This window comes from Sapajus apella, unplaced genomic scaffold (genome assembly GCF_009761245.1).
Source record: "Sapajus apella isolate SASKATOON/1434 unplaced genomic scaffold, GSC_monkey_1.0 scaffold30, whole genome shotgun sequence".
In the NCBI taxonomy this organism is placed as follows: domain Eukaryota; kingdom Metazoa; phylum Chordata; class Mammalia; order Primates; family Cebidae; genus Sapajus; species Sapajus apella.
Window position 1 is genome coordinate 22,329,062 of NW_022436970.1, and position 11,396 is coordinate 22,340,457.

General features: G+C 43.3%; 1 protein-coding gene across 1 annotated transcript in view; it reads left to right on the forward strand.

Annotated features, from left to right (window-relative positions):
• The window catches only part of GALR1 (galanin receptor 1), a 19,400-nt gene extending 9,055 nt beyond the window's left edge, over window positions 1-10,345 (forward strand). Inside the window, exon 3 of the mRNA XM_032293772.1 lies at window positions 8,671-10,345. Within this exon, the coding sequence (XP_032149663.1) occupies window positions 8,671-8,988 (318 nt within the window). The 3' untranslated portion in view covers window positions 8,989-10,345. The remainder of the gene's footprint in view (window positions 1-8,670) is intronic.
• The last annotated feature ends 1,051 nt before the right edge of the window (window positions 10,346-11,396 follow it).

An 11,396-nucleotide genomic window follows, 5' to 3' on the forward strand; every position in this document is an offset into this window, starting at 1 on the left:
TGGTGGTGGTGGCGGTGGTAGCGGTGGTGGTGGTGGCCATGGTGATGATGATGGTGGCCATTGCGGTGGTGATGGTGGTGATGGTAAAAGTGGTGGCTGTGGTGGTGGTAACGGTGGTGTGTGTGCATCTAAGAAAGATATAGGAGAGAGGAGCAGAGGAAGGGTAAGAAGAGGGAGTGGAAGGAAGGGAGTGGAGAGAAGGGAGGTGGCGGAGAGGGGGACAGAGGCAGAAGAGACGAGAAAGGAAAAACTTGGGAGGGAACAGAAAGCAAGAATATATGGCAACTTCCCTGAAGACAGGAACTGTACTGGTTCTTTGTGGGTATTTCCCAGGTCTCAGCACAGAAAATTGCTACTGGTGCACATGTGTCATCATTTGATGGGTAATGGAAGATGTGACAGGGATGTGGAGGGCTTGCTCATTTCAGCTCCACTTGTTTCCAGCCCTTTCTCTCAATGGCTAAGTAAAGTTCCCTTGCTCTGTGCTGTATCCACTGGTCTTAGTTTGTTCAGACTGTTTTAAGAAAATACCATAGCCTGGGTGGCTCATAAACAATGGAAGTTTATTTCTTGCAGTCCTGGAGTTTGGAAGTCTAAAATCAAGCTCCTACAGATTCAATGTTTGGTGAGGCCTGTTTTCTGGTTCATAGATGGCCCTTCTCTCTGTGTCCTTACAGGGTAGAAGAGATAGGCAGCTCTCTGGGCCCTCTTTCATAAGGGCTCCAGTCCCATTATGAGGTCTCCCCTACACCTCATGGCCTAATCACCACCTAAAAGCCCCACCTCTTAATATCATCACTTTGGTGATTAGGTTCCAATATATGAATTTTTTGGAGGGGGTGAGGACACAAACTTTGAGACTGTGCCACCGTCCATGCAGGGCTTTCCTGTTGAGAGTTGTAAGTATTATGGGGTGGGGAGATTGGCCTTTCGTTATAAACATGCTAACAGTTATTCACGTTTGGAGAAACTGCAAAAGAAGAATGGGATTTTTACTGCAGAATGAAGTGCTGTGATTGATCACATGCTTTGCTTAAGCTTTGTTAGACATAAAGAAATGTTTCTGGCTCAAAGCTGATTGTTAAAACCTTGGAAGACCTCAAAATGGGATAGACACCCAAATGGGAGGGTTGCTTCTTGAGGAAAATGGGATTAAAGGATCTCTTGATATCCTATCAAGCCACTGGGCTCTTTTAACATTTGCTCTTTTTGTCATCGTTTCTTTGGCTTAAAGTAATTCAGTAAGCTTTTTGGCTGTCACTTATATGATTTGTGAGGGTTTTTTTTTTTAAATCGTTTTCATCTTTTAGTCACTTTTTTTCTGTCAAGCCAAGTTCCATTAGATATATTGTGAATAAAATTCTTTGAAGAAAGAACAGACATCTCAGATGACTTGGAAAAGAGCATCTCACAATAAGAAGAGAGATTAATATTTTTTCAGATACTTTCAGCAGAAAGAGTACCATGCTAATAAAAGACCTAAACTCAAGTATAAGAAGATTTTGTATTGAGATTTAGCACGTAATTTTAGATGATGACTTTTTCTCCATCATAAGATAATGTTGGGATTCTATACACTAAATAGACAAAGAAGGGAAGCCGTGCACACACAGGAGACAGGTCTGTCTAATGGAGACGGAGGACCCTGTAAGAGAGAAGAAAGAATCACATTATAAATAAATTTTAAAAACCAGCCTCCTCCTCCAGAGAGGGGAGTTCTCTATGTTACTTTCTCAGAGCTGATCCACTGGTCTTAGTCCATTCTGGCTGCTATAAGAAAATGGCACATCCTAGGTGGTCCATAAACAATAGAAATGGATTTCTTGCAGTCTTGGAGTTTGGAAGTCTAAAATCAAGCTCCTGCAGATTTGGCGTTTGGTTATTTTCTGATGTTTCTGTGGGAAAGATAGGAAGCGGCTTTTCCAGTTCTTTCTGAGGAGAGGAGCTGCTTCAGCCTTAGGGGTTGATACTGAACAAAGCATTTTTTATTACCTTTAACTTGAGGTTGGTAAGACAACTTTCCTTTTGGTGTGGCTTTTATGTAATTCATCAGTGGTTCTCCAAACACCATCCTGAGCTCCTTTTACATTTATTTTTAGAGATGGAGCCTTGCTCTGTTGCCCAGGTTGGGACACAGTGCTGTGATGATCGCTCACTGCAGCCTCAACCTGCTGGGTTCAAGGGATCCTCCCACCTCAGTCATCCCCCTGCGTAGTTAGGACTGCAGGTGCATGCTGCTGCACCCAGCTGAGTTATCTGAAAATGGCGTTTAAAGATGGGGTCTCAGTATGTTGCCCAGGCTGGCCTAGGACTCCTGGCCTCAAGTGATCTTCCTGCCTCAGCCTCCCAATGTGGTGGTGGGATTACACGCATAAGCCGCTGTATCTGGCTGAGCTTTTGAAAAGGAGGATTCTTGGGTAACTAACAACCTCTACCAATTGCTTTAGGGCCATAATAGATGAGGTGTAGCTATCTGAATTTTAAAAAAAGCTTTGCACTGGGTAAGGATGGACATACTAACCTACTTAAATCCCAGGGTTGAAATTAGTACTCATGCATTATTTTGCCAGATCTTTAACTTTGAGCTAGTCTATGCTACGCATATTGTTTCCTGAGTTTGACAGTGTGGAGCAGGAGTAAATCAAGAAAGACGGTTTTCTAGTGGCATGAAACTTCTTGCCCCATGTCCCATCTTCTACCAGCCTCCTTTGCAAGGGAAGAATGAAGATAAAAATCATCTTCTGTTTTCAACCATGCACAAGGGTGTATTTGCCACATGGTTATTGCTACGACTGAATTGGACTCTGCTCAAAGACAGCAGGACTAGGGGCCCAGGGCCTGTTTGCAGGGAGTTGGTTTCTAACAAGTAGGAGGCCTTCAGCTTCAATGGCCAAGATGCTTCATAAACATGAAGAAAATAGTAATCTCCTGGAGATACGTAGCTGGGGGGACGGTCAGTGTTGACAAGCCTTCTATGAAATGGCCTTGGGAACAATCTGACACAAATGGTATAGTTTATGCAAATGCCCATTAAGCCTTCTTTCCTGATATTTATGCTGCAAACTGTAATCCCATCTCATTTCAAAGCTGCTGGTAAACCAAGAAAAAGAACCTGATTCTTGTCCATGACTCTAAGAAGACCAATGTGACCAGTAAAAATTTAAAGGTAAACTTTGAATGAGTTGCAGACCCACAAAGTTCGCAAACACTGCCACAGCAAACGCTCCGGCCTCAGGACACACTACCATTTGCCTTGTGGACGTTGATAAGGCATGGATCTTATCAGGAAGTTGTTGGAATAGATTTCTGCTTTGTACTTAGTAAAAATGTCTAAAGAAGCAATGAAATGCAATACCCAGAGGGTGATTATTTTATGAAGTGGAGAGAAGGTCTGATAGTCTTAAAAAGAAAAGATGATGTTTTATATTCTATTTGTAGGTATAATTACATCTAGATTGTTTTGATTGAATCATCTGAGAATGGCATTTCTCATCCACTAATGGATAAATGGATTGATAGCAGGCACTCCCTTAATATACGTGAGCACATTATCTGTTTGCTCTGTGTGTCCTGCAGTAAATGGCTTTAATATGTAAGCTTGTAGCCTATAAAACCCGTACTCATAGTTTTATACCCGAGTTGTTTGTCTTATTTAAGTAGACGAGGCATGGTCTAGGAATCACTGCATTGGTTCATCCTACTTTCAGATTAGGAAGTTGAGGCTCAGGGACTTTATGGCATTTTGCAAAGGTCGTACAACCAGCTTATGGCCTGGCAGGTGCGAACACACACGTGCTGTAAGTCCTGGGGTCTTGTGCAATCCCTGGTGCCTCTCGATAGGGAGCTTCATGCTCACCTCCTGTCCACCTTGCTAGTGGGACTTGTCCTGGTCTTAACCTGATATCTAGCCCTCCCTCTGCTGCCTCTGCCTGGATCCTGGACACAGCTTCCTGCCTTCCAGTCCCTCTGTTTGATAAACTTCATCTCACGTCTTTGCTACCTTGTGTCAATCTTTGAAGAGCTGGTATCTCATGAGTTAGAGCCTGGTTGTCATTTTCTTTTGCAGTGGGACTCCAGTTCATGGGAATTGATAAGAAGAGTCCTTTTGCATGTAGGATTTCCCCTCCTAGAAGTGTGGTTCCCACCACTCTGTGATAGTCCTGCAGGCTGTGAGGTCCATGCAGAATGGTTGTAGAAAGTCCTGTGTCCCCAGGAAAAGTCTGTGGTGGGACAGTGCTGTCTCAGCTGTGGAGTCACTTTCCTGTGTCTTAGTCTTCCCTCCATGTGAAGTTACAAGAAATACAAAGCTCTATTTTCATTCTTCCTCTCTCTCCTTCTCTTCTTTTCCTCCAACTGTTCTTCTCCCACTCATCCATTTTAGTCAGAGTATTTCTGTTTAGGAAACAGACTGGTGGCCACAGGTGAACCCTTCACCACACCTGTGCACTGTGAGAGAAGGCCAGGGGCGGAGGTCTGCTTTCTTGCTCTATGAAACCAAGTGAGGCCTGGGAGGAGACTGGGTACATTGGTCTGTTCTCACGCTGCTAATAAAGACATACCCAAGACTGGGTAATTTATAAAGGAAAGAGGTTTAATTGACTCACAGTTCCACAGGGCTAGGGAGGCCTCAGGAAACTTACGATCCTGGTGTCAGGGTAAGCAAACACGTCCTTCTTCACATGGTGGCAGGAAGGAGAAGAATGAGAGTAAAGGGAAGAAAATCCCCTTATAAAACCACCAGATCTCATGAGCACTCTTTCCCTATAATGAGAATAGCATGAAGGTAACTGCCCTCATGATTCAGCTGCCTCCTGTCAGATTCCTGCTACCACACATGGAGATTATAGGAACTACAATTCAAGATTGGATTTGGGTGGGAACACACAGCCAAACCATGTCTTACTGCTCTTGGCCCCTCCCAAATTTCATGTCCTCACATTTCAAAACACAATTATACCCTTCCAGCATTCCCCTAAAGTCTTAACTCATTCCAGCATTAACTCAACAGTCTGGGTCTGAAGTCTTATCTGAGAAAAGGCAAGTCCCTTTCACCTATGAGCCTTTACAATCAAAAGCAAGTACCATTTATACTTCCTAGATACAACGGGGTTATAGGCATTGGGGAAAATACACCCATTCCAAATAGGAGAAATTGGCCAAAATGAAGGGGCTGCTAGCCCCATGCAAGTCTGAATTCAGTGGGAATCCTTTGACTCCATGTTTCACATCCAGGTCATGCTGATGCAAGAGGTGGGCTCCCATGGCCTTGGGCAGCTCTAACCCTGTGGTTTTGCAGGATATAACCCCCTTCCAAGCTGGCTTCGTGGCTGGTGTTGAGTGTGTGGCTTTTCCAAGTGCAGGATGTAAGCTGTTTGCGGATCTGGGATCTGGAGGATGGTAGCCCTGTGCTCACAGTTCCACTAGGCAATGCCCCAGTGGGGGCTCTGTGTGTGGGCTTCAACCCTACCTTTCCATTCCACGCTACCCTAGCAGAGGTTCTCCATAAGGGCTCTGCCCCTGCAGCAGACTTCTGCCTGGGCATACAGGCATTTCCATTTATCCTCTGAAATCTAGGTGGAGGTTCCCCAACCTCAATTCTTGACTTCTGTGCACCTGCAGTCCCAACATTATGGGTAAGCTGCCAAGGCTTGGGGCTTACAGCCGCTGAAGCAATGGTCTGAGCTATATTTTGGCTGCTTTTAGCTGCAGCTGGGACACAGGACACTAAGTCCCAAGACCGCACAAAGCAGCAAGCCCTGGGCTTGGACATGAAACCATCTTTCTTCCTAGGCGTCTGGGCATGTGCTGGAAGGGGCTGCCATGAAGACCTCTGAGGCGCCCTGGAGACAGTTTCCCCACTGTCTTGGTGACAAACACTTGGCTTCTTATTCCTTATGCAAATTTCTGCAGCCTGCTTGAATTTCTTTTCCAAACACGGGGTTTTCTTTTCTACTGCATAGTCAGGCTGCAAATTTTCCAAACTTTTATGCTCTGCTTCCCTTGTAAACATAAGTTCCAATTCCAAACCATCTCTCTCAAGTTCAAAGTTCCACAGATCTCTAGGGCCAGGGCAAAATGCCACCAGTCTCTCTGCTGAAGCATAGCAAGAGTGACCTTTACTCCAGTTCTGAAGAAGTTTCTCATCTCCATCTGAGACCACCTTAGCCCGGACTTCATTGTTTGTATCACTATCAGCATTTTGGTCAAAGCCATTCAACAAGTTTCTAGGAACTTTCAAACTTCCCCACGTTTTCCTGTCTACTTCTGAGCCCTCCAAACTGTTTCAACCTCTGCCTATTACCCAGTCCCAAAGTTGCCTCCACATTTTTGGGTATCTTTATAGCAGTGCCCCACTCTCTGCAGTACCAATTTACTGTATCAGTCTGTTCTCACACTGCTAATAGAGACATACCCAAGACTGGGTTATTTATAAAGGAAAGAAGTTTAATTGGCTCAGTTACACAGGGCTGGGGAGGCCTCAGGATACTTACAATCATAGCATAACTGGAAGCAAACACATCCATCTTCACATGGCAGCAGGAAGGGGAAGAATGAGAGCAAAGGGTCAGAGGAAAACCCTTATAAAATCATCAGATCTTGTGAGAACTCATTGGCTCTCTTGAGAACAGCATGAGGGAAATGCCCCATGATTCAATTACCTTTCACCAGATCCCTCCCATGATGTGTGGGGATGATGGAAACGAGAATTCAAGTTGAGATCTGGGGGGCGGGGGGCACAGACAAACCATGTCAGTGGGATTGCTGCTGGCTCACACTGATGCTTCCTCTCCCCATGTCCAAGCATGCTCTAAAATACAGCTAGTGCTCGACTTATGACCATGATTGGTTCCGACAGACTGGTCGTAACATGATTTGGTCGTAATTTGAGTAGGCTATATGCACGTGGAGATCGTAGTGCTGCCAGAAGCTGGTCCTCACTGTCGTACGCCCAGCTGGTCAACGTTTGCGCTGCCAGACGCAGAGCAGTCGTGGCTAGCAATTGTGGTCGTAAAGTCTAATGGTTGTAAGTAGCATAGGTCGTAAGTCGATTAATACCTGTATTGTAGCCTGGAGTATGTCTGAGAGAAAGGGGTTCCTTGAGTCCTAATCTTTGGACAAGGGGCTGAAAGTGTGCACCTCTTACATGCTTAATGTTTCTTTTTTCCTATGAGAAGTAAACTCGTTGGCAAAGAGAACAGATTGCTGAAGCCGTCAAACAGAGGAGGACATGGAAGTGCTCTCTCCCTTCAAGCCAGGGAGCTGAGATGGAGGTTGTCTCATGGGGCCTTTATTGCTGACACATTTAGTGTAATGCTTCTTGCGAAGCAGCCGTGTTGTGTGTTGTGTGCAGAGAGGGAGGTGTGGCCCCTGATTTACCAGAGGTTCCCTTGCACCCCAGCTGTGCGGGGCATGGGCTGGGAGTTAAGTTGGCCTGGCTGCCAGCCCCAACTTTGCATTCAGCTGTGGGACAGTGGGCGTTTGCTTCTCCCCTCCCGAGTCTCGGTTTCCTCATCCACAACCTGTGGGTCATGATAGGGTCGTAAAGGGGACTTGGTGAAATAATGCATGTGGCCCCATCATCGGTCTGCTAGTTTCGATGGCTCTGCTGTGACCATCGAGGCACTAGAGGCTGTGTGGGTTTTGAGGTGCACCTGTTATAGAATAGTCCGTCTGAGGAGGGAACCGACTGATTGCTTTGTATTTTATAGTTTAGAAAACAGTAGACTCCCGTAATTGAAGCATTTTAATAAAATTGATCATTGTCTTTTCCTTGAATCCAGAGAGATGGAGTTTTCAATTAATCACAAACTAAGCTACCGAGCTCTTCTCTTCCAACATGTGTGGAACAGGCGAAGTTGCTGTAGGCTTAATTCCAGCCCCATAGGTTTGTGGCCAGCGAGGAGGCTGTGGCCAGGCACACAGGCGCATGGCTGTTGATCTCAGGAGGTTGTTGTCCTCCCCTGTTGAGGTCTCTAATCAGCCACGGCTTCCTCCGATCATTTTCTCAGTAGAAACCACAAAAGAAACATGAAGACTCTGCCTCTGACTTCTAAGTATTTCTTATTTAGGAGCAGCAAAGAAAGAGTTGAAATGAAAGAAAGCAAAAGGGATAATGCGGTCCATAGACTGAAACTGAAATGAAACACGTCGATGCATCAATTAATTAGGTCTTGAATTTGCTGACGTTTAACAAGGAGAAGTAAACAACTACACACTTGTTCGTGGAGGGGACCGACTATTTGGAGCAAAGTGCAGCGCTCCTCCGAGAGGCATTGCTGGTGATACCGCTGCAGTGGGGCCACGCTTGAACAGTTTTGCTGGTTTAGAAGTTACAGCCCCTAATCTTTGCACTTTTCTAATTCCATGACTCGAAGCATACTTCCCATAATGCGTTTCACTTATATCGTAAAATTATTACTTTGGAAGGTAATGACAGGTCCTGGAGAATTTATGAACAAAAGTATTATGGAAAGTGAAGGTTAACACTTAAAGCAGTTGTATCCATTTTTTATCTCATGAAAATACACATAAAATTAGCTTAGGGTGTATTTTAAAATGCTGGATTCTTTTTCTGTTGTAATCAATGAATTTCCCTCCTCCTCCTCCTCCCTTGCTTCCTCCTTTCCTCCCCCTCCTTCGCCGCCTCCTCCTCCTCCTCTTCTTTTCTAGACTGCACAGACGATTCTGGTGGTGGTCGTGGTGTTTGGAATCTCCTGGCTGCCTCACCACATCATCCATCTCTGGGTTGAGTTTGGAGTTTTCCCGCTGACGCCGGCTTCCTTCTTCTTCAGAATCACCGCCCACTGCCTGGCGTACAGCAATTCCTCGGTGAATCCTATTATATATGCATTTCTCTCTGAAAATTTCAGGAAGGCTTATAAGCAAGTGTTCAAGTGTCACCTTCGCAAAGATTCAGATCTGAACGATAATAAAGAAAACAAAAGTCGGATAGACACCCCACCATCCACCAATTGTACCCACGTGTGATAAATGAAATATTAGAGCGTCCTTACTGTTAAGTTTCCTTATAAGTGGACCAGACACAGAAACAAACAGAATGAACTAGTAAGCAATGCTGCAACTTGTTCTCCTAACAACAAGTCATGTCATTTTAATTAAATCCCACCTGTGTTCAAAAGTACTTTGATCCATTTAGGAAATTCCTAGGTCTAGTGAGAATTACTTTTCAATTTTATTTTATTTCGAAATTACATTTCAGAAACAAAAGACAATGATGTATAGTTTTGTTCCTCTTCAGAAATGAAAGCTTAGTAGAATTCTATGGATATGTTCAACTCTTCATAGATTAAGGGCTGGCCCATCTAAATGGTCAGGAATATTTGGAGTCTACATTTTAAAGTAAATATATTTAGAAAAAAAATTTGAGCTTTAATTCTTTAATTTTAAGAGAAGTAATGTTATGAACTATGTATTTTAAAATATGACCATGGACACACAATGATGATTTTTCTGGGGGCCATTTACATAGACACATCTATTAAGTGGAAAGAAGGCTTCCTGAAGTCTGATTGCACAGGTGCATTGCTTCCATTTGTAGCTAGGTTACAGAGCTTCTGAAGTTGGTGGTTGTGAGGTATGGTCCATTTCTCTCAGGAGTCAGCTCAGTGTTGTGGTGGTGACCCTGGGGGGCAGTAGTCCTGCAGGTGGTGACCCTGGGGTGCAGGATAGATTAAAATCTATCCTGTGAAATTAGTCTTTATAGAATTAAGGAAACAGAGTCAGAGACCACTGCCCGAGTAGTGGAAGGTGCAAATGAGTTTTTAAGAATAAAATTGGGTATTGAAATTTTATATAAGTACTTGACAAAGGTTTTCATTATGCCTTGAATGGAACCTACTCGAAAGAGAAATGAAAAAAAAAATCAGCAAAATTGATGTAGATAATAATTTCTATGGGGCTGAAGACTAGACAGAATTCAGTAAGTCACATAATGTAATGGTCATGCCTATAGATAAAGTATATTTCATGTTCGATTTAGATAACATTCAAAAAAGCCATGAGACTGAATATACCTAGGGATATCCTATCTTGTACAAATGCATGCTTTTTCATTAAATTTGTAATAATGCTTAATGCACATTTCCACCAAATATTATTTTCTCTAAAATGTTAATGTGGGGTCAAAACCATCACCACTTGAATTTCAAATGTAGTTTTCATGGCAATTTCATATGGATATGTGTTTACAATGAGAAAATGGCATGAAGATATTAAATTATCCTGGATCAGAAAAGTACTTTTCAGACTGCAAGACTTCGATATGTTTCAGGAGGAAACAAAAGCAAGATTTGTTTTTGTTTGTTTAAAAAGGATTTGGCTAGGAACGGTGGCTCATGCCTATAATTCCAGCACTTTGGGAGGTCAAGGTGGGTGGGTTGCCTGAGCTCACGGGTTCAAGACCAGTGTGAGCAGCATGGCAAAACCTGGGCTCTACTAAAAATACAAAAATTATCTGGGTGTGGTGGAACATGCCTGTAGTTTCAGCTACGCCTGAGGCTGACACAGGGGATCACCTGAGCCTGGGAGGTCCAGGATGCAGTCAGCCAAGATTGCACCACTGCACTCCAGCCTGGGCAGCACAGAAAGACTCTGTCTCAAAAAAAAAAAAAAAAAAAAAAACCGATGATGTGTAATGTACATCTGTGCCAAATCAGGACTCCACATGGAACATCAAATTTTAGATAAAAATACAAACTAGACATAAGCCTTTGGCATGCTAACTTTTTTAGCTCATTCACTTACTTTCATTAATCGTATTTCAGTGACCAGTGTTTACATTTGCAATGTTATTAATAACTCTTTGGATAAAAGGAAAGAAAAATGTTAGACAGGTTGGGAAGTGATATATTTTCAAGTTTGTTGACCAGACAAAGAAGTTGTACATATGCATAAGTGAGGGTCTTAAAGAATAAGCCCTTTGAATTGAATGTTTTTTGCACTTTATTCAAATATAGGAGTAGAAAAATTTTATCCTAACAATAATACCTCATGTGATTTGTGGAACTTGTGTTGCTGTTGTAACCTCTAGAACAACTTCTTGGGGTGTGAATTCACAAAACTGTGCAAAGAAGTGCCTTCTGCTTGCATTTGAACTTGCATGAATGGCTATTTCTTTGTTTTCTCCTTGTGATCTGTAAGCACATAAATGGAAGTATCAAGAAAAGTACTGTAACTAATGTTGCTATTTTCTACAGGCATGCTGAAGATGTGATGTTCCTTTTGTCCTTCCCAGATGCTACTGGTGTGTAGAAAGCTTGAGGCATGGCACGAAAGACATAACTCACTTTGCTAAATGTAAATGCTAACTATTGCATTTTATAGTTAGATAGACTATACTTCCTGCATATTGTCATTCTAATCAGTTCCTCTTACTC